The sequence below is a fragment of the Aptenodytes forsteri genome, unplaced genomic scaffold, assembly GCF_000699145.1.
Source record: "Aptenodytes forsteri isolate BGI_AS27 unplaced genomic scaffold, ASM69914v1 Scaffold243, whole genome shotgun sequence".
NCBI classification, from domain to species: Eukaryota; Metazoa; Chordata; class Aves; order Sphenisciformes; family Spheniscidae; genus Aptenodytes; species Aptenodytes forsteri.
In genome coordinates this window covers 1,608,768-1,632,195 of record NW_008795314.1, presented here as the reverse complement: position 1 = coordinate 1,632,195, position 23,428 = coordinate 1,608,768, and the positions used below count along the sequence as shown (strand labels likewise).

At 45.2% G+C, this 23,428-nt stretch overlaps 1 protein-coding gene across 1 annotated transcript in view; it reads right to left on the bottom strand.

Moving 5' to 3' along the window:
• Nucleotides 1–6,220: 6,220 nt before the first annotated feature.
• SEC14L1 (SEC14 like lipid binding 1) overlaps nt 6,221–23,428 on the bottom strand; it is a 43,336-nt gene continuing 26,128 nt past the window's right edge. The window contains exons 4-16 of the mRNA XM_009279435.1: nt 22,293–22,421; nt 21,806–22,040; nt 20,957–21,066; nt 19,981–20,170; nt 16,946–17,034; nt 15,918–15,988; nt 13,996–14,167; nt 13,550–13,684; nt 11,635–11,769; nt 10,935–11,186; nt 9,631–9,809; nt 8,962–9,063; nt 6,221–6,793 (exon numbers count right to left, since the gene is read on the bottom strand). Coding sequence (XP_009277710.1) covers nt 6,778–6,793; nt 8,962–9,063; nt 9,631–9,809; nt 10,935–11,186; nt 11,635–11,769; nt 13,550–13,684; nt 13,996–14,167; nt 15,918–15,988; nt 16,946–17,034; nt 19,981–20,170; nt 20,957–21,066; nt 21,806–22,040; nt 22,293–22,421 — 1,815 coding nt within the window. The 3' untranslated portion in view covers nt 6,221–6,777. The remainder of the gene's footprint in view (nt 6,794–8,961; nt 9,064–9,630; nt 9,810–10,934; nt 11,187–11,634; nt 11,770–13,549; nt 13,685–13,995; nt 14,168–15,917; nt 15,989–16,945; nt 17,035–19,980; nt 20,171–20,956; nt 21,067–21,805; nt 22,041–22,292; nt 22,422–23,428) is intronic.

The following is a 23,428-nucleotide window of genomic DNA, read 5'->3' as shown; positions in this document are numbered from 1 at the left end:
TCCCCCCCCCCCCCCGCCCCCAGATGGGTTGCAAAGGGTGCAGCCCTTTCCCACAGGGTCCCTCCAAGCTGGGCTCCCCCCTACCAGATGCAGAAGTGCTGGGGGAAGGGGCTGTGGTCCCAGCGCGTCAATGCTATGGAGTGGGGTGATGCTGAGACGAAGGCGCACACCCCAGGCAGCACCCAGGGACGGGGTGGTTGGGGCTCTTTTCGGCCAAGTCTGGGCTAAATCCATCCATTTCAAACCAGGACACCATTTGCTGCCTGCCCTGGTCTTGCACCGGCGCGGACACGAGCACATCCGAACTGCCGGCCCTCGTGCCAGCAATGTCTGCTCCTGCCACGGGGCTGAGAATAACCAGAGACCCGGCCCTGCTCGGGGGCTGCTTTATTGCTGATAATTATGTGTCACCACGCAGGAACTGTAGCACTAGCCAAGGGGCACACGGTTCGGCGGCACACTCAACCAGCATTAATTGGCACGGGCCGGTCAGCCTCTGCTAAACAGCTTTGCTTGCTATAAAGCATAGAAATTCATTTATTAGAAAGAGTGCTAATTAACCTCTTCAGGGCTGATCCTGGAGATCCTCATGACTGGGACTTAAGCATTCATTTTAATGCTTAAAAAGGGGGTGTCCTGGGACCCGGCTTTCCCCTGCCTGACCCTCCTCTTACCTCCTGCCAGCTGCCCCTTTTCTGATCTGCAGGCAGCCCCAGAAGGACAAGGAAGGACAAGGACCACACAGTCGTGTTATTATAGGGACTATCAAAATGCACATGCCAAAGAGAGCCCCGACAACAACTTCTCCTGGTCCTCGGCTGCCTTAGCCAAATGCAGTTGTACCCTCAGCTTCCTTGTATTTATTCATTCACTGCTTCATGCATTTCTCTCTCTCTGTGCTTGCTTTGCCATGGGAATGGGCAAAAGCCTGGATTTCCCTATTTATGCCAAATTCTGATTTCCAGAATCCAGCCCATTGAAGGTGCTGGCTCCCGTGGAGGATGGCGGGGGGCATAAGTGACCGAAGGAGGTCTTGAGGGGTGCCCTGGGAGGCAGGGCAGGGGCCCAGCAACTTGGGAGAGGGGGGACATGTTGCAGGTGTGAATGCATGCAAGCACAGACAGGCTCAGAGGGGGGATTTTATGCGTTTACCTTGTTCTTGCCCTTTTCAGCTTGTGACTGCTGCTGGAGACAGAGCAGGCGGCCCTGGAGAGCCGCAGAGGGTCTATGATGGCTCCTGCCGGGGACCCTGTTCCCTGCCCAGCTCCTACCTGTGTCCCCAAAGCCCCAGGGTGGGAGCTGAAGCGATGCTCACACCTGCAGTCCCATGGGGCAAGAGGGACATAAAGTTTACTACACGGTGTGGTGGCCCTGGCCGATACCCGCCCTGGGTCGGTTTATGATACTCTTGTGAGGAACAACGTTGTATTTTCAGGTCCCATCTTTTTCACTGTGCTGTTCCTCTTTCCATCTCCCTTTCCCTGGTGGAGTCCTGCACATAATTAAACTTAAATGTTTGGTTACAGCCCATTGCAGCTCGTGGGCTAATTCTTACTGGGGCCGTAGCAATAAGCAGAATATTCTTTCACTTCTATAGGATTTCTCTTACCAGCTCCTCAAGGATTTTCTCCAATGTTGATTAACTTTCTCGATATTCTTGTGAAATGATGACTGTTTTGGAAGATCCCTAGTAGCAGGAGAGGAAAACAAAAGACAGGCTGATGCTTGAAGGACAGTCGAGCATCCTCTTGTCTCGGGCCGGGTGGTTTGGGGCTCACGCAGGGCACAGCGCACAGGGTGAGGGTCTGGCCACGGGGCTGGGCGATGACCCAGACCTGCTGCCCTGTGGGTCCGGGGACCAGAGAGGCGGCTGCTCCCTGCAAAAGGCTTTCCTTTTGCTGGAGGGGGTTATGCAGGGGATGCCTGCCCTGTTTTCAGCCCTCCCAGTATGGACCAGTGCCTTGGGGTGCTGGTGGGACGGCAGAGCCCAGTGGGGTGCAGGACAGACCCAACCCCACGCCAAGCCCCCTGGCAGCGGGGACACCAGTCACCGTGGGCCGTGCGTGGGCTGCTGGCACCATCTAGTGGGGTTTCTGCCAGCGCCTTGCTGTGCTGCAGCCACCCAATTTCTGTGCCCTGTCCCCTGGGGCAGCAGCACAGCCCCGGCCCCCCCCCGCCCTGCCCTGCGTGCTGCCCCACTCGTGGGTTTCTCCCCCAGCCCTTTGCCCCTGGTACGTGGGTTTTCTACACCGGGCTTGGGCTGGTTGGGTTTGTGCCTTAACCCCCCGGAGGGTGCCCCCCCCGGCAGTGCCAGCGGTGTATTTGGGGGTACAGAGGCTGCCTGTAACGCTGGACTCCCCCAGGCACCGGCTCAGCATCGCGCCTGGGCAGAGCAGAGCCCGGCTCAGCCGGCCTCACCCCGGAGCTGGCAGCCGTGGGGACCGGTAACCCCGATGTGGGGGTCCGAGGGGTCAGCGTGGGACACCAGGCTGTGGGGTGACGTCCTGCTTGAGCCACGGACGCTACACAGTGCTGGGTCTCAGATCAGGCAAGCGAGAGCTCCCTGCCCTGCAGCTCTTCCCCTGCACAGCTCGGGTTGTGGGGGGTGTCTGGGGCCGCGCAGGGTCCCACCCTGCGCTCGCCCTTCACCAACCAGTTGGATGTTTCCTGCGCAAAATGCAATTAGGAAAAGCAGTTGTGTGTAAACCGAGGGGGTGGGTGGAATAGCTGGTGCCTGGGGCTGCCCTGCACTTTTTTGGTGCTGGGTAGCGGCAGGGTGAAGTGTACGTAACACATTAACTCCTTTTTCCTTACCCCCCCTTTTTTTTTTAAAACAATTTAAAACACAACCCTCAGGTGTGGGGCAGTGCTGGGTCACAGCAGCATCCCAAGCCTGACCTGCCTGGGGGGGTTTGGGAGCCAGGACTCCCCTCGGACTGCCCATCCCAGGGGGGGAGTGCCCCGTTCAGGTCACCCCACGGCAGCAAGGAAAGGCTCCGTCAGCACCGAGAAGAGCCTGAGATTTATTTATTTGTTTGTTTATTAGGCCAGGAGGAGGGTTGGGGGAGGCTCAGCTCTGCCCCTCGCCAGGGATGTGTGCTGGTGCCAGGGCAGGGTCCTCGGGGCTTTTTCTGGGCTGTGAAGCGGACCAGCGTTAGCCCCTGTTTCCGCAGCCCCCAGCGTGCGCGGGGGAGAGGGCTGAATCAGACCCGGCACCAGCCACAAAACCGGGGTCCCTTCCCTGCTCGCCTCGGGCCTGCGGCTGCCGAGTGCCACCTGCGGGACCAGGGCTTACAGCATGAAGTGGGATGAATTCAGCAGGGGTCACAGGGGAGGGAAGAAAAGAAAAACAAGCTAGAAAATCCCGACCTTTTATTTCCCAGCATCCAAACTCCTTCCAACAGCATGCGTTAGCGAAATACAGTAAGTTCTCTCCTCCCCTTCCTAAAAAAAGGGAGATGGCAAATATTTTTTAGAACATGAATTGTGCTGGATGTTAATGACTTTTGAAAGACAGCCAAAACCTAACACTTCAGGCTTAGGATTTTTCTCTCCCGGAGGCATTAAGCAGCCCCCGCCCTGGGAAGCAGCTTTCCTGGCTGCTGTGCACTGCGCTGGCCTTGCACCTTCCTCCAAAGCTGCCGGCACCATGCAGCCCCCCGAGGAGCTCGGAGCAAAGCAGCTGGGGTGCAGGAGGGTGCCAGGCTGGCCCCGGCACGCACCGGGTACCCGCAGCACAGCACCGACACGGAGGTGAGGGCTCCGCGTGCATCCTGCACTGTCTGTGAGCTAGCAGGGATTACAGAAGTCTTTTTTCCATCTTCATTTTAACATGTCTGCCTACATCAAGCACCAGAATTAGCCTACCCTGCGAAGCGATGGGAAGAGCAAACGGTCCTGGCTGCTCCCGCAGGGAATGCATGTGCTGCTATTCGGGCAGCGGTGCCGGACAGTGAGCCAGCGCCAGCCCCTGCCCCAGCAGGAGGGATGCACGGGGAGACTTTGAAATGGCAGTTCAGGACCCTTCGCCTTGGGTGACTGAGAATTTACAGGCTCGTTGGCAAGCTAGATGGGCCATCTTCATTTTAACATGTCTGCCTACATCAAGCACCAGAATTAGCCTACCCTGCGAAGCGATGGGAAGAGCAAACGGTCCTGGCTGCTCCCGCAGGGAATGCATGTGCTGCTATTCGGGCAGCGGTGCCGGACAGTGAGCCAGCGCCAGCCCCTGCCCCAGCAGGAGGGATGCACGGGGAGACTTTGAAATGGCAGTTCAGGACCCTTCGCCTTGGGTGACAAAATTTACAGGCTCGTTGGCAAGCTAGATTTGCAAATGGAGAAGGACAACAGGGTTTCACGCCTGGAGAACAGGGAGCCCTCGGCTTTGCGGGGAGCAGGGAGGGCTGGCAGGGGAGGCAGGTGGAAAAGGGCAGGTGAAATTTCTTCCAGGTATTCTGCTTTGTCTCAAAAAAAATCCACCAAAAAACCCCCCAAAACCAAAATACACGATTCAACCAGATCAATGCTTTGCCAAGGGGAGCTGCATGGCGGAGCAGGCACCGTTATCACCTGCTCAGCTCAAGTAAGTTCTGAGGCTCTCAGTTTTAATTGCCATTTCAAGAGAGGAGCATTGGCCCAGAAAGGCAGCTTCCCCCCTGCTTCCCTGGGCACAGCACAGCGGAACGGCCAACGCCACCTCCTTATACGGTGTCTTTTCAAGGGCTTTTGTACTTAGTAACGTCCAGAGCAGCAGTAAGCCAGTCCATTATAATTATGTGCTGGCATAAAAATAGTGGCCACATGTTAAAACTTGAAGTAGGTCAGGCAGCCATCTGGTCTTGCTGACAGACCTCCACAACCATAGTTAAAGATTCTCATTTTAGAAACTTTAAAGCTTGGATAAAATCTGAAAGACCAACCATAAATGGATGTTTCAGCCACTGCTCCAACTCCAGGGGTTAGAAAAACCATAGCCTGACATTTATTGGCTCCTGTTTTAAAAATAGCTAAAGCTTTGTCTATTTCTACTGATACAAAAAAAAAAAATCTTAATTCCCCAAATGTTATTGTCTCAGCCTCACACCAAGGCAGCGTCAGAGGCGGGGGCAGCCAAGGAGCCCATCTCCTCCAGACCGTATGGCTGGCTCACCCCTGGAAGTGGGCAGCATCAAACCCCTGCATGGGCAGCTCCGTAGATCAGCATGCTTACTCTTGAACAAGAAAAAGTTATTGTACCTTTATATTATTAAATTTCAGTTAAAAAAAACCCAACCCTCACAACAGCTGCATCCACCAAACTAAAACACGGGGCAGTGCAGGCAAACCTTCACCTTTAACGAAGAGTCCCTCTCCCCAGGCCCACACTGCACCCCGGGAGCAGAGCGGCTCCCGCCCAGCACACCGAGGCAAGGCCCCAAGGGCTCAGTGTGACCGGAGAGACCAGGATCTAGGGGCAGTTTTATTGCCCAGGCAGCTGTGCCTGCCCCAAGACCACTCGGGTTTTCCCAGGACAGTACACGCTCAGCCTAGGGATACAGTCAGCCATTTATTCTGCCAGAAAGCCTACGGCAAGGCCACTGGGTAAAAAGAAATAAGCAGGTGGAAAACTTACTGCATTTGCTAGTTCAGGCAGCCAGGCACATTTCAGCCTGCCCAGGGGCGAGCGAGACATTTATCTGTACCCATGCTGTGCTAAGCTTGCCAGTGCCAGCCTTTTAGATAATACACATAATACACTCCACAAGGGAAGCTGCTGCAATCAGCTGAACTGCTGAGGTTGAAGCTCCCTTTCAAACTGTGATAAAAGAGTATAAAGTCATCATATAACCCATGAAAGCAATCATTTTCTTTTTAGGGGTACCTGAAGACTTTTTCAGCACAGTATTTTGTTCCTTTTGTGTATTTACAGACTAGTAAAAAACCCAAACCTGTGTATGTGTACACTGTGGGGAAGACAGGATTTTGTTATGTGACAGGGAAGTGCCCAGCAGAGGCCCTTTTCTTTCTAAAACCACATTTCCTCATGCCTTGTACCAGCTCAGGTTTCTACTCCCCAAGACAGCCTGCTTTGCTGAAACTCCTCCACAGTGGCAGAGAGCCGAAGCGCCTCCTGCGTCCCCCGTAACAGCATTGCCCCAGAGCAGCCCTGGCAGACTTGAATTCAGCACATAAAGTAACCTGGAAGCTTTGCATCAGATGAATGAAATAAAGAGGCTGACCCTTTTTTCCAAACAGTTCACATTTATTGATAACGATAAAAAAATCTTTTAAAGACTATTTGTATTTTATTACCAAGAATGAGGTATTACGTATACAAAACATTTACAGAATTTGATATGCAGTTCATGAGTACAGACAGGAAAGTGCAGAAGGACACTGATAACAGGAAAAAAAGCCAACAGAAGAGTTATTGGCCGAGAGAAGGAAGAAGAGCAATAATATCACACAAAGAAAGACCAGGGTATGGGAAATTAATTAGTCTGACTGCAGTGATCAAGTCATATTGCCACAGCACTTTGCTTAGAGGAGGATTAACTATTGTTTTTCTGGAATTTTATCTCCCCAGCTGTTTGTGCTGTCATGTGCTTTGAGCTCTAAAAGATGTGTTAAGATTAACAGCAGGAAAAACCCAAAGTGCCACTTTTGAGCCAGCTCAAGTGAAAAAACAAAAATACAGATCTTCAGACTTGAAAAGTGACTGCAACTCAAAAAGGTCTACAAAGCCAGACACCTCTGGACAGATGTGGAGTGTTGAATGAAGCAGTTTCTTTACAGTTGTCAGCAAAATCGCCATCTGAGAGAGAGAGAGAGAGAGAGAGAAAGAAAGAAAGAAAGGGGACCATCTTCAACCCTTAGAGCCTGGTAAACGGACAGTGGCATTTGCAAAGGGCCATGAGTGTCATTAAGTTAACCTCACTGTGCCTCCTGCTGCACTAGCTCCCTGCGCCTGGGAATACTGGTTCCTGCATGTCAAGAATCAAACCACCTCTTCAGCAAGCTGGGTCCCTCCTCGGCAGACAGCTCAGATGAGCAGCCCGAGAGCCACAGCGTGGGGCTGGCTGCTGTGCAGACTCTGGGTGGGGAGCTGCTTGACACCAAAGCGGTGGCCTGCCTCGTGGAACAGCATGCTTTGGCAGCCTAAGTAACAGTCTAGCCTCCATCTTCAATTTCTAAGTCCAAAAAAGACAAAATAGACCAGTTTGGTTCAGTTTAAGGAGTCTGGCCTCTCAGCACCTCTAAATCTGTTACTAAAATACTTCCTCAGCTCTGTCTGCCACATTCCACAGCCAGAACTGGTCAGCAGGAGAGGTGCTCCTAGTTAGACATTGGTAACCTGCCTCTCAGAAGCTTTGCAGTCATAAAAAAGATTTATACTGAGTTCAGAACCAGCTTTCCTCAGGCAGAGCATCCAGTATCTTAAGTGAGTTCTGCTTTGAAAGTGCAAGACCTCCGCAAGCTCCTCTACCGCTTACCCACAAACAGTGCTGCCTCCCCAAGACTTAATAGAGCCTATCCAGCTTTCTAGTAGGGACTGCAGCCAGCACAGGAGCTCCTCTTTGCCTGGATAGATAGTTTAGCTCTAAGAGGGTGAGGAAAGACCAGGCAGGGTCTAACTATTCAAATCCTGCTGCATTTCAGACTGAGATGTTCTCTGCTCCACTGCCAGGTGTGGTCTGTAGCTGTCTGCTGACAGCCCTTTCCTCAGCACTTCAGCCTTTTGTACCTTTTGCTGTGCGTGGGAGAGACTGCTCGAAGTGGAAGAATACCTGAACAGACTTTAACAAAAAGAGTTCGAGTAGGATTGCTTGGGCCTGGGTAGAATAGGGACAAAATACAAAGTGGCCATTCACCACTGGCAGTAGCAATAGTGAAAATGGTCGAGCAGGCACCGCTTAGAGCGTCTTCTACTATATCATTTAGAGTGACGATCCCTGCGCTCCCTGCCTACACTAAAGCTTCCGCTGCTCAGAACTAAAGCGCTCTATTTCTGACACACGCAGGGAAGGATAGGAGGCAAGAGGGACTGAAAAGTGCACAGGAAGGATGTAAGCCATACCTCCTTTAGACTGATTTAAGAAGCAAGCTTAAGCTCTGCATAAGTTCCTGACAAGAACAGAGTCTCAGTAAAATCAATTCACGTGGAGTGTACTAAGGAAGTGGAGTGAAGCTCCAGCACAGAGCTGGGAACAAATCCTCAGATCAATTCTGGATCAGCCCAGTGTGACACAGCGAGGGAAAGCCTGCTCTCTGCCTCTCTCTCCGCAGTGCTTCAAGCGCAAATCCAAGGAAAGAATGAATTGCTTTAACCCATCAAGACCCAGAGCTCGAATTCCCCCACAATGTGCTTATACAAAAGGTATTAGTGTTTACAGCCTGGCCACAGCTCCGTGGGCATGCTTTGAAAAAAATGGACTCACAAAGTCAAGTATCCAGCAACTGCTTTTCTTTGTCTCGGACATCACTTAGTGGCAATGGCAATGGGAGAACAGTTTGCAGCGCTGAATCACAGGGGATTTCTTAAGATGGCAAGGAATGTCCTGACAGGAGACTTGCAGTTGATCTCTAATGCACTGTGGAGCATTTTTGGTAGGGTTTGTCTCTTTTTTGCTTTTTAACATTTACACAGTTAAAAAAAGTATTGTTAACTGATGCACTGGTTATTTTACCTTTCAGTGAGAGCCCTTGTGTTCAGAGTTAGGATTTGTGCAAGCACACTTGCAAAAATATTTATGGCTGAGTTAGGAAAAAAGGGTTAAAGTTAAGAGACAAGCTGTTGGATCTAACAAGGACCAAAACCACTAAGTTTAAAATTCAAACAGCTACTTTACTATCTATAAAAGGCTTTTGTGGGGTGGGGTTTTTTTGCGCAATTGCCCGTTGAATATGCTGTATTGCAGTCAGCTGCCACAGGCGAGGGTCCAGCCATCTCATCCATTTGATTTTCAACTGTTGTGGCACTACCTGGAAATCATGGAGCTGGAATGGGACTGGCTAGAAGAGGTGGTGGCAGCACTGAGCTGGGAGAATCCACTGTGGCTTGATTCAAGGCTGGTCATAGATCCTCTGCAATAAAAAACAAAGTAGTTTTAAGCTTCAGAACATACAAAGATTTTGATTTCTGCTATGTATCTATATCGTATTCATTTGCACACTGAAGTGTAGTGGAACGGTTTTGGTGGAGATACTCAAAAGCTTTTCTGCCTCACCACATAAGATAATGGGGACACCAAACACCTTCTTGCAAAAAACATGCCGTTCGAAGAGACTGAGAACTAGTTTCAGTCAAGTATATCAACTGGCAGGCAACTGAACTGACTCGATTCCATTTTGAGTTGCACCCATTTCTACATGACAACCTGCCAAGCCTAAGAACTCACACAATGCTTTCAAAGTGAAGCAAAATGACCAGTGATGATTATAAAAGGGGTTAATTAGTTACCTCATTATACATTAGTTGCCCCCAGTGCCAGTACTGGTTGAATTTTTTTGTGGGTTTTTTTTTGTGAGGCCTAAGAAAACACAAGTCCTCACAATTTACTTGTATTTAAGTGAACTTGACCCTGGCTTGATATTCTAAGTATCAGAGAGGTTTGACATCAGCTGACCTTCATGAACCTTGGCCAGACATACCTGAAATCTTCAGATCCTATTACTTCTGTATAGTACATCACTTTACATTTGTGAGAGGAGACCTGTAGAGATGCTAGTACATCATCCACACGAGGCAGGTTGGTTGTAGCACAGGCAGGCATGCTATGAAATTTCCACTGGAGAATATAGAAGCCAGGCCACCTGGTCACATGCGATCCCTGGGAGCAGCCACAGCAAAAATTGAAAATTAACTTTGTTAACACAAGGATTTGTAGGCTTAAAATTTTTTTTCCAAGCTTAAAAAATTGCCTACATGTCCAGAATTTTTTCCCCAATGCCAGTATTTCAGCTCCTCAGCCACCTGGCAGTGCTGTTCAACTCTCCCCAGACAGCATGCTTATAAAAGTTATGATAGAACACCAGCGGTTCCTCCCGCTTTTTGACAGCGTCAAGGGGTTAGGATTTAAATACACTGAAAGAACAAAGTTTTGTTTAAAACAATATCCATTTCTTCCATTTAGTTTCATTAATGGCTGTCCTTTGAGACTGAAAAGAGCAGTCAAGGCTCCTGCCTCACAGAAACAGAAAGTGCAGTTCAAGAGGTCACTGCCCATATTTCCAGTTTAACGCTTCCAATCAGGTGACTTAAGCAGCTCCTTTTTCAAAGGCTGTTCAACTCTTCAAGTCAAAAGGAATAGCAGTGGCAGAGTGTGATTGTAAATATGCTGCATGGAACTTAAGCAGCTCCTTTTTCAAAGGCTGTTCAACTCTTACTTCAAGTCAAAAGGAACAGCAATGGCAGAGTGTGATTGTAAATATACTGCATGGAATATCAAACTTGGTAATTAAAGGTTGCTAATGCCATAAAAAAAAGTCAGGAACTTTGGCCATAGGGAGCTCCTTAAGGTGCCTGTTAGGGGGACAAACACACAGCAGCTCATTCTTAATTTCCAGACTTCTCTCATTACTGAGGTAAGACACTATGGTATTCTTCAAACACAGATGTTTGCTTCAGAAAATAACGGTCAAAGTTACAGCACAAAGCACATCTTGCTACTTTCTGGATGTGCACTACATTCTAGGTGGCTTCCCTATATTCCTTGCTGATCAATCTCAATCACTATTAGCCTGATGCAACCTCCCATCACAGCAGATCCCATGTAAATACTATCCCTGTTCCCTGCAGCATGCAGCTAGGAACATAAGCTGAAATGTCGGCCAAAAGCAAGCAGACAGTCTGGAGCTGAATCACCACTCAGTCATCAGTAACAATTGTGGATTAGAACATCTAGTTTTGGAGCTAGCTTTCCATCTGCTCCCACACGAGGATTCGGCGGTCTTACCTGCACACTCTCCCCTTCCTTGCAGATAAGGGGAGACTCCACCATACTGTAATCACGCCCCAATTGCCAGACTTTGTCTATCAACTGGATGTTGTTCCCACCAGGAGATGTAATACTGTGAGCTCCCAGGGAGTCCTTTTTAGGAGGCTGTGGGGCTCTTTTGGAATGGAAGATGTTAAAAACAATGTCGCCCTTGCACACATCAAAATCCCATGTGATCACAGATGAGGCATCCACAATCTGAATGAGAACCTGAGACAGAAAAGTCATATTAGACAATAGCAATTTCCTCAGTAAAGACAAACTCTTACCAGAAAAAGAGACAAAACCCAGAGGTTTTGTTGCTGGGCTTAATTTAGGCAGTGCAGATACAAAGTCTCTCCTGATTGAGTGTCCTTATTTTAAGACATGACTTTCAGAAGCTCTCAAGTAGCTTTGAGAATATCGTTTGTCTTTGCTTAGAAGGACACTGCTTTCAATAAAATGAAAAACAGTGATATGCTCTAAATGACAACAAGATGATACCAGGAACGGTCACAAACTTCAGCTACTAAAGCATCATTATGCACCAGAACTACAGAAGAACAAGGTGGAAGCACAGCAACTAAATAATCAAGTTCTAAACCATTTTCAGTTCAAGAGACAGAGTCCAGAGCAGAGGGCTGAGATGAAAGAAAAGAAGGGTAGGCTGCAACCGTACCTCATGCGGAGCTCCTTTGAAGACACTTGCAGACTGGTAGATTGTTTCAGTCCAAAGCTTTATGTCTTCATTTTCCAACTCTTCTGCTGTCCGGTAGAGGGACTTGGGAACCAGCCCACCCTCTGGTACTTCACACTAAAAGCATAAACAGCCATTAAGAAGCATCCCCTCCGTACATCCACACCCTGTCATGCTCTCTCAGAGCATGCCCTCTCTCTCAGAAACAAAAACTCACATTCAGCAAGTGCTCTGAAGAATGAGATATGAAGAGAGTTCGAAAGTCATTTTATAGCTTGTATATCATGCATACATACATGTATTTTACAATTATTTGGTTTAGGTGAGGTTAAAGAACTAGACACCAGAGGAACAGATCTTGTATATACACAACAGCCACCACAACAGAAAATGACTGTGCAAACGCTATAGTCATCACTCGTACTGCCCTATACTGAAGAAAGATGTGAGCCACTTAGGAATCCTGAGGAAAGTGGCAATAGCGACTCAGTCTAAAAAATATAGCCTACAGAGACCTGAAAGAACTGGGGTAGCTAAATTTAAGGACGAAGGATGGTGGGGAGATACAGTAAGTTTCCAAACAGGTAAAAGGATATTGCAGTCAGGAAGGTAACAGTTTTCAAGTTACAACTGTCTTGACAGCTCAGTACTGGAACCAATTACACAACTTCCCCAAGCAATCATCTTTAAGAAGTCTCTAGTAATGAAGTTAGACAACTATCTGATCAGGAATAGGTTCCATAGAAGTATTTGGCACAGTAGAAGTGTTTGATAACTGAATTACAACAGAGAATTGAAAGGATCTTTGAGAAGTCATTTTTGTTCAAATATCCAGAAGTAAAGAAGAGAAAGAGACTCTATTACTGTCTGTGACCAGCAGGAAGTATTGTAGCAATCTGTTTTCTGGTAACATTGACTTTTGCTTACTTAAGCAGTGGATTTTGCCAGCTTCTCAAGCTCCAGATTAGATAGCACAAACTCACCACTGAAAGCTACTGCTGCAGCAAAAAGCAGCCCACTGAAGATAAACACATGCTCTACTCCAACACGTCTAACAGTACTTCATTATAATTTGAGACTATATTTGAACAGACCTAGATGAATTTTCAAGAGTGGTACAGAAATTAATCTAGAAGGTGTACAGGGGCTTAAAAAGCAAGCCTGAAATTGTATTTTAACACAGCTGCGTTCAGAAAAAAAATTCATCTAAGTGTTACTGTGATGGAGGCTCCAGAAAATGCCCGAGTTGCACTCCTACACCTCAGTCACACCAGCGAGCCTGTGTTGTCAAAAACATTACAGAGAAAACAAACCTTACAGTATCATTGAGATGTTAAAACAACAGATTCGACTGACACCCAGAGCCTAGGCAGAAAGCAGCTATTAAGGCACACGACAAGGGACTGAGAAATTACAGTATCCTGCAGTAAAACAATTTTTTTTGTTTGTTGTGGTCAATGCGCATATTGCGCTAGGAGACCTGCCTGTTTGTTAAGCCCTGCTAGCAGATGTGCCACATACTTCCTGGGGCTCCCTACGGTATCAGTTAGTTCTTCTAGGTGACACAGACTCTTCTGATTAGCTGATGGTGACAGCTTTTGCTCAGTGCTGTGCTACCATGTCTGCTTGAACTTGACAGGTAACAGAGACGATAGTTTTTAACCATGCCTGGCTACTTTGGTAACTTATTTGATATTCATTGTAAAGAAGTATTGTACTTCTCTTTTTAAAGTGGATCCGGAAGAAAACACTAAGCCTAGAATCCAACAACATCATAGCTCCTGCCTCCAAACTACATTAGGAATCATTCTGTGGTTCTAGGTTTCTTTGTTTATAGGAGCAGGGGAATAAAAAAAACCACAAATAAGTTGCTATATGCACTAGTTTATATTCATACCATGCACTCTCCACCAAGAAAATCAGGGATAATTTCTTTATCGATGTAATCCAGCAGTCCCCCAGGACCCTGGTAGTCATTTCCAGCATAAATAAGGAATTTCTTTCTAGTGTTGTCATCAATGAATGGACTAACCTACAAACAAAGAAAAACAGAATAGATTAGGCTCCCACAATTTTCTTGAGTCAATTTTGAAGGAATCTGATCACATTAAGCGTTACCATCCTTGTTATGCAAAGTTCACACTATAAAGTTAAATTAACCAACTATGTAAGCAAGTTCTTAGGTAGTGTTTTTAAATCCATTCCAGGAATCCTAGGAAAGAGATGTTTCCAAATGGTAACGTTTCCTGCTTCTAAAGCCTGATTTCTAAAGTGCTTTTACAAACTACAAGTGTGCAGCAGTGTACTGAAAGAGCTGAGGAATGCCTTGAATTACAAACATACCAGTGTCCAAAGAACTGGGAATACTCGAGGTGCTCTTAGGATTAGAAGACGACCCAAAGTCTCAGGGTAATTAGCTTCAACCACCTCAATGATTCTTAGCAGTGCTTTGACACCAGGTCTCCACAAATGCCGCATGTTCAAGCCTTCTAGATCTACTAGACAGGTCCAAGAGCTGAATTTGAGAAAGACAAAAAGAAAAAAAAAATCTCAGTGGCATCAAAATTCTCCTTTCTTATGCAAGTGTACAGCGTACTGAAATGCATGGACCCCACCGCATGTTTTGGTTTCTTCTATTTTACCTCCTTGCTTTGCGCTACCTGCAGACACTGGAGTTTAAGATCCTTAGGTCGGAAATGTCTTAGAGTGGGCCAAGCACGGTTACAGAGTATGTGCACAGATCATTTTGCACATCATGCGTATTCCCCCACAGACATTTCAGACTCCAGGTGAAGGTTAATATGAAGCCAAAAGAGATCCTGTCAGCCAGCCCAAGTGTTAAACCATTGCTTCTACTGGGAAATTAATTAAGTGGCCATGCTGCTACGAAGCAATTTAACATTCATGGTGCAGATTTCCTACTAACACAGTACAGTAACAGTGCCGTTACACATCAGAGCTAATTCTGTTGTCAGATCTCAGGGAGGGAAGCTTTTTCTATAGGAAAAGGTATGTTCTTAATTCTAAATACTGAGCTTCAGCATATGCTTTAGTTACTTTCCAAGTTCAGGTCTCATCCTGGGCATGAATTCAAGATTTACAGCTGTGCTGCACCAGCTAGCATCCATGAAATTATGCATAAGGCTTCTGTGGAACAGCAAATACTTCTTTGTTTCACTTTAAGTGTTTAATATGTAGTCCTTTAGGATTACTTCTACAAATGAAGATCCAGTACGCAGCACAATTTCATAGTTACACACATGAAATCCATCTCTCGGATTTGACCTCCCACTGAGAGCTAGGACACCAAGTTCTTTAACAGGGAAAAGATAAGCAGACATACCATGCATCCCTGAACCTTCACAGATTGAGGGAAGGAGTCAGAAATTGAAAAGAGTCCAAGAAACTGTTTCATTTCAGGGCCAGTCCTGCATTCATTCCACACCCTTAAATCCATTTTGCAGTTAACGCTTTTGTAAGTGACCCCTACAATGACTTAAAGATGGGATAGCAAGGCATTTCTGACTGAACTTCACACGAAGTCATGCCAGTACTTGGAAAACTAGACCCCAGGTTTCACAGGAGCCTCATGACCTTACCTTGGATCAAGAGTTGAGTAACTGCATATAATAAACGGAGAATGCAAACAAGAACTGAGTGTAATGAGCCTTGGTATGGACTATGGATGAACAAGTGACAGGAAAACAATACCTGAAAATACTGGAAAGGTTATCCATGATATTATCATGGCCTGATTTTTTTGGCAGCCTGTACCAACGTCTGTCTATAAAATCCCCCAGAAACAGAAATGGGGAGTTAGGCTGCATTGCTTTGTAGACATCCAACAGTAGAATAGAATAGAAGCATAACACCCCCCATGTAGAACCATTATGAGCATGACACTGAAACTGCTGGAGCAGGTGTTGTGTTTCCCTCAGGGTTGACCATGCAGATTCACTCTAGCAGTAACTGGGGAGGCTCTCAGTTAACTCTGGACCATGCAGATTCACTCTAGCAGTAACTAGGGAGGCTCTCAGTTAACTCTGTGCTTGTATCTGCATGTGAGAGACACAGCCTACCCTTTGCTCGTTCCATTTAATAAACTTTGCTCAGCAGCATCACATTGCCTGATGTTCCCCCCGCACACACCGTGAAACCAGGTTAATTCAACTTTGCTCAGCAGCATCACATTGCCTGACGTTCCCCCCACACACACCGTGAAACCAGGTAATTCCCAAAGAGCAGATCCACTTGTTGCATTTTACCTTATTGGCCTGCCAAATACTTTCGTATTCTCCTCACATCGCCTCAGTCCTTCTTCATTTATTGAAAGAACCTGTACAAGAAAACATGTTGTTTAGAGAAGACAGTCTTAAACTCAGTACATGGGATAAAGGAAAACAACGTTTATATCCAAAGACTAATTAAAACTACAAGCTCAAACCAGCATAAACTTTTTTCCCAAAGAATGAACTAGAAATCACTACATTTACCCCATTGGTTGATCTTGTTGAAAAGGACATACCTTTCCATAAAAGCAGTAAAATGTAAACAAGATCCTCCTGAAAAGGGAGACCCAGGAGTGATATAGACAAGAAGTCTCCCTACACTTCTGCCCCTTTAAGCACTGATTTCCTATTTACTCAGAAATTAAAGCCCCTTTTTAAGTCATAGAAAGTAACCTTGAAACAGAACTAGGGCAAACAAACAAAGTTTAGTATGGGCCTGGAAATGCCACTGGAAGAGAAAAAGTAAAATTCAGGCCCCGCTTCCAGTGGTTACTACAGCCTTGACTGTCATTACTAGGAGTCAAAAAAAAATTACTGCAAACATGGAATTCTGCCAGCTTTCTGCTTGGAAACTGAGCAGATCCACAGTAACACAGTCTGAGTGATGCCTTTAGAGGAGGCAAAATTACAGGCAAGTACTTTTTCTTCAAAAATAAATTATTCTTATCCTTGGCGTACAGGCTTGACAAAATCTGAGCATGGCATTTTCTCTTCTGTACAAATGCAGAGACTTGAGTTTGAAGCACTGCACAAACTGCAGAAGAATCTGTGAAAATGCTAACCGATAACTATAGGAGCTGCCAAGAACTACGCCTTTCCTCCATCAGTTTGCAGTTGGAAAGAATGCAGAAGATCAGCTACCAGGAGCTTTCATATGTATTCAAACCAAAAACAGACGGCCAGAGTACATCAAAATATCCAGTGATGAATGTTCTGGCAGAGGAGGAAATTTCTAAATGAAAATATCACATTGTTAGCAACTTGCTGGCTTCAAAAATACTTACGTATCGAAGCAAGGCCTCCTCCCCAAGAGCTCGCACTAAGCCTTTGGTATCCATCTGTCCCAATCTCAGCACATACAGCGGGCGACCATCTGAATAACGAGAACAAATATATCAACATAACCCTTATTTTTACAGCAATAGACAATTTGAGCGAGCTAGTTTTATGCTAAAAATCCACATGGAAACAAGTCATAGTCAATTCAAACTTTGTTATACAGCTGCAAGAAGGAGAACCTGGAGCAGATGGCAATATAAACTTTACCCTGTCCAGCTACACTAAAAGATTGCCTGTAAACGAACCACAAAAGCTTAATGGAGACGTCTTGATGCAAAAATAGCTCCCCTATCTGCAAGGAAAGTCCAAAGGACTTCATCAAGTATATTGGTACACACAATCTTGGTATACACAATTAATGACACAGGACTATAATTAGCTTCCAGGACAGATAAGATACAGGAAAAGTTTTAGTCCATTAGTGTAACTGAAGAGTTGCAATGAAGGCTGTAAGCCTTCTATCACACATGACGCAATACTGCTCTGGACAGCTTACAGCGACCTTTTTGGAAAACTAGCTACGCTGAGTTCTGAGAATTAATGAAACAAAGTGTTAACCCAGAGACTTGCTTTCTGCAGTATTTGCTGGAGTCACACCTTTCAGCTATGTCATTACTTATTATACGAACTGGCACACAGCCTCACTTATGCAGGTTAAGCCTGGTGAGAACAGACTCTGTTCCAGAGATCAGCTTCGGATGGACCCTCTGCATTCAAAGCCTTGCCTTTTCATGGTCATCTTGCTGCACACTGGGGCAGGATACAAAGGCATTAAGCTTAACAACTGCATTGGCTGAATTTGAGACTCAAAGCTTGCATTTCTGGCTCTTCATAATAGGAGCTAGTTGTCTGAAAGAGCTTCCATCCTCCGTCCAAAGCTGTGATGCATTTTTTAAGCTTTGCTCCATCTATTCTAGTACACAAGCTAAACAATCACTAACTTATGAAACTGAGTATGCTAGGACACAACATAAAAAAAATAAAAAAAAAGAGCTTTCTACATAATAACCTCCCTGAAGTCCTGTTGTCTGTTTAGCTTCACTTCCCTCCAAGAACTGCAAAGAGAGGTATCAAATTATCATTAAGTGCTTTGGGACACAAGGAAAGAAACTGTCAAGATATGCTATTAAAAAAACCAAACAACCAAAACTGCAGAGTCAAGGCAAGTTATTTATTTGGCAAAGACATTACCCCCATGAAAGTTCAGTCTTTTGTATTTTATCAGGTGGTCTAAAAGAAAACATTGTTTTAACATCAGCACACACTTGTATCTTGGAATGTACTGTTTAGCTTTTGAAACACTAAACAAAAAGTGCTATTAAGCTTCATAGCAGGTCTCCCTCCCTCACAGATGCACATGCATCCAAAACCAAACTAATAGTTTACTAACCCTGGTCCACCCAAATGACACATGAAGGAAAGTCTCAACTGACAGTGCTGTATTATCACTGTATATTTTATATTCCATTAGAGCTTTGTGATTTAAAAAAAAATTTGACTGAAGCACTCTTGTGAAAATAAAAGCCACTCAGATGTATAGAAAACTGTGCCAATTGTAAGCCAAAATAATAACTTTTATCCTTTTGTACTAATAGCTCATTCTAGACAACACGCTTAACCACTGCTGTCTTTGCTTCAGCGCTAAAAGCTATACAGAATTCAGCTAGCTTAAGTTTGGCACATTTAGCATATGTAGGAGGAAAGGCGCAATACCAGAAAAGAGGGTTTAAAAAAAAGAACCTACCACTGTAAAATTTTAAATTGTAGAGAATTGCTCAGTTTTGAAATTCTGTTACCATTATTGACAAACCCATGCTTTACTTGTGGGCATGCTGCAAAAGAGACCAAAGGAACTGGAGGGGAAGGGAGGGGAGCATGAAGTTCACCACAAGACTGAAGAACTTCTCAGAAAAACATTGAACAACCCTTTGATGCGTTCTGTATCTTTCTACTCACTGGCAGGACCCAGTTACGTGCTACTGACACAGGAAGTCTTTGCAAAGTAAGGACAAGGAACTGACAGAAAGGGAGAACTTCTTCACAGGTCTTTTTCCCTACAATCTTTACAGGCATATTCTCATTTTACATTTTCTCAGTTTGAGGTCTGTCAAACCCAAAGCAGCAGGGGAGAGCTATTCAAGCTCTTCAGCTTTACAGTGATTAAACTTCTGCTGTGTCCTCCCTGTCTCCTGGCCACTACTGCTGTCCTGTTTTGTACGCTTCTTGTTAACAGGAAGAGCTCGCAGAAACAATGGTGCCTAGCGGGGAACACAGATAGCTCACAGTAAGAGATCATTTCCTTATCTAAAGAGCCCAGCTCGCCTCAAGCAACAAATTCCAAAACGTTTCATTTCTGTGTATGTATTAGCAACAAGATCAGTGCACGATAAAGCAAGTGGAGGGATAGGGGAGCGTGTCAGGCATAGTCATCCGTGTTTTAAAGATCTGGCCGTGGCTCACCATACAAAGGGAATTCAGCCAAAGCTTCTTTCCTTCTTAAATAAACCTGCTCTATTTAATGTTTTTGCAACATCCCACTTCTCATCATTAAGCTGATTGTAATGCCAAATAAGTATTCATTTATGCCATCCGCAGACTTCTACAACATCAGAAATAAGTTGATTAGAAAGATACACTTATTTACAAACATCTTTTAATCACTGAAAGAGAATAGTCAGCATTTGCATAACACCCTTCTAAGCATCTCAGAGCACTACAGAAGTGCAATTAATAACTAAGCTACTGGCAAAGCAGAGCTCTTTAGAGAGTTAAATATGTCGGTATTAGTCAGAAAGATTAGAACCTAGGAGTCTGTCTCCACCAACTAAGTAGCTGGCAACATCAATTTAAATGCATTTAGTACGTAACAACTGAGAAGTTCTAACCATCCTTCCAGTCACCTCTAGTTAACAGAGGGACAGCTATCACCTTTAATTCAGAACATAAAAAGGCTGTTCCATATCCACCCTATAGAGCATACCTTTGTCATGGTGATGCCAGCCTCCTGCATAGTAATCTTGGAGTACTTGAGGAGGGTTCCAGGTGTCTAGAATATAGTCTACCTGGTGCTGCTTACGCCATGTCAGCGACTGGCAAAGAATCTCTCTTGCTTTATCAATGTTGAAGTCCCGGGCACGCAGGAATCTTAAAATGTGCTCATCCTTTGGGATCTATTAAAAAAAAACAAAACAAACAGAACCCTCAATTTTGTATACAAGGTTTGAAACAAAAACAAAAAATCCAAACAACAGAAGCTGAAAAACGTGCAGCCCTGCACCAGTGCAAGAGGATGGTATGCAACACTGGAAGTTACTCAAGCAAATCAGTCTTTGTTTGCAACAAAAACATAAGCCCTGTCAGGTACTGCAGCTACCTTCATATGAGGGATATAAAAGTTTCATGAACTCTAATGTAATCATTTACACTTGTATGACCATACTAAGTCAGTCCAATTTAAATGAATTGAGGGACAAAACACAGACTGTATTTTCATTGCTAAGTAAAAGGAAACGGAGACATACATGCAAATCACAAGCCACCGGAAAACCCCCAGCCTTGCTATCAGTGATTTAACTGGCCACATTGCTTCCCTTTCAGTACTGCACTTCGGGACATAGATTTGAGAATATGATGTTTGACCAAAACAAACAAATGTAAAAATAAGGTTATTCTAGAACAGGGCAGACTTACAAAACTGACATTATTCCCCTGTGTTGGTTTATTGAAATTCTGAGAGGCAGTCATGCTAATCATTTAAGCACCTCAGCTGGCAAAGTCAGCTGGACAGTCAAAATGAACTTCTATTGCCACTGCATAGACTTAATTTAGGTACTCTGTTTTGATCATGGAGGGCCACTTAACAGGAACAGTTAGCCACAGGAGGTGTGGCATGATGTTTCATCAGGCCCACCTTGCGTATCACACATTCTGGCCACAAGAGACCAACAGTAACTTACTTTGCCCTTGTGTGTCTCCTGGAGCCACTGTCTCAGTCGAATGAGGCAGCTTTCCTGCATCGGCGTCAAGTCACCCAGATACCGCTTGATGTAGTCTGCGTCTAGCTTGTCTAAAAGGAGATGTACGTGTGATTAGGGTGGTCCTGAACTGACCTAGTCAAAGTAGCAAATGATCTTAGATGTCGATATTGAGGCAGAGAAGCAGCTGCTCTGTGTTCTGTGCAGTCAGAATTGAATAAAGTTTCTTTGAATCAATGAAAAGATGAGCAAGGCAACATACACAGTCATCGTAATGGTAAACCAAGAAGATTAATTTTCCTTCTGCAACTAAGAAAGGAGTAAAACCAGACATTTGTAAGAGCATTTTGCCAGTATATTCAGATTTGTCAATCCACAGCACCATAGGGCTTGCTGCTTCTGAAAATACTTAGAGAAGCTTTGATCTAAATCTCCCAGTGCAAGAATTTTCCCAAATTCCCTTATGAACAGGGGAAGGAAGATACAACAGAAGACTGCATCCAGGGAAGCTTCAGCCCTTTCCTCCCCGTTGTTCCTATAGTTATACCCATCCCTGAATTTCAGGGCAAGAAGGCCATCCATTTGCAACCTAATGAACAGCAAAGTGAAGAGTTTTTCTACTCATATCTGACCTTCATTTACTAAAAAGATCAGCTTGTAACAGCTATCCAAGCTATCCCACGTTACTGCTTTGCAAGCCTGCACTTTAACATTGCATGTTGCCAAACAAAGAGCCAACGTGAAGATCTTCGGCTGCCCATGAGAAGCAGCACAGTGCTGAGAGCCTCTACAGTACAAAGAATCCCACTAAAACAAGTCAGATCACCATACCATCAGGTGTTCCTGCTGTGGGCTCCGAGGGGCTGCTCGAGGTGTTGAGGAGCTCCTTATTGTTCAAGCCCTCCTTTGTGGCAGAGTCTGGTATAGTAATGGCAGGTGAAACTGGTCGTCTTGTGTGTGATGTGCTGCTCTCCAGTTTACATGCAACAGGAGGAGTCCAACGAGGAACAAAAGTTATTCCTTCTTCCTCCAGCTGCTTCAGGTAGTATTCTATTATTTCTTTTCCCTTCAAAAAGGAAAATTTACTTCAGCTACTAAAAAAAACCATTTAGATACAGCAAGGATTGGGCTGGAAACCCATGAAACCCAGACCTCTCTAAAGATTCCACTTGAAAATACACAGACCTACATGCACGCTGCCCCAAGCTGAAGAGTAAACTGCCCAGCTTTCTGAGCAGAGCAGCCTGTTACTTAGCAGCAACTCCATCGTCTTTTGGCAACTTAGAGCCAGGTACCTCCTTCATTACTGCAAGCTCACCTTTTTAATATTGCTGGTGTACTGCTTCATGGCAATCTTTTCCACTGTGCTTTCAAAACCAAAAAAAGATTTTATATCCAGACTTGCTGACTGTTCAAAACAGGTCCAGTCTTCATTGTCAGGGTGAACCTGTTAGTTAAAAGGAGGTCATACAGTTTAGATACCCATGTAGCATTTTTTTTTCCTCACAATATTCGAAATGGCTGTTTCTTGTTTTACAGGTTCACATAGTCAAAAACATTCAAGTGGAATTTGCAGTCTTTTGCAAAACACAGTTTGGAAAAGGTAATGCTAAAAACCAAAAAGCTGAGAAGCCCTCCTATAGTCTCATGGCTAGCACAGTGCATTTTTTTCTTAACAAGAAAGGAGAGGGTAGAGAAATACCAATGCACCAGCCAAGAGCCAAAGGACTAGCACATTTATGCAATTAACACTATCTCATTCTAGATACGGGCTGTGACTGATCTGTGGAACAGGGTAAAATACTCCATAGTGAACTTTCTGCTGCTGCTGCAGGTTAGACTGATAGACCAAGGCCAGCTAGCTTAAAGACTGCAGCAAGTACCGTGTAAGCATTTCCAAGCACTGCAGTCTAGACATGTTTGCAACAGACACACTGCAATAGATCGTTCCCTCGTTGACCTATGAAGTACCTTAGTATTTTGTAGACTGACAACTATTTTACTTTGTTCTCCTATGATAATGCTACAGAAAGAAGTGTAAGCTTCTCATTTGGCTGACAGCTGAATAAGATATCTTAGAGCACTCCCAACTTTCTTCTTAGCTTATATCTTAGTTTGCTGAGAGATGATCCTGAAACAGAGATGTTGCTACTCTGAAGGAAAGCTGTTTTCTAAACTCTCTTCAGCTAAAAAAGACTTGTCTAAGGAATTTCCAGGCTGGGCCCTGAATTCGTAGTTATACAAACATCACGGAAGGCTGGATTTCTGAGCATGCAATTGTTCTGATGCCTTAAGGTTCCCCTCCCCCTCACAACATGCTAAAATTGACTGGGAACAGTATCAACACTTTATAAAGAGACAACTAGAGAATAAAAAAACCACTCCCCTTCACTTGCTTCTTCTGTATTAGGGAACAGGGGGTACAAGAATAGCTTGCACAGCCTAATTAAGTAC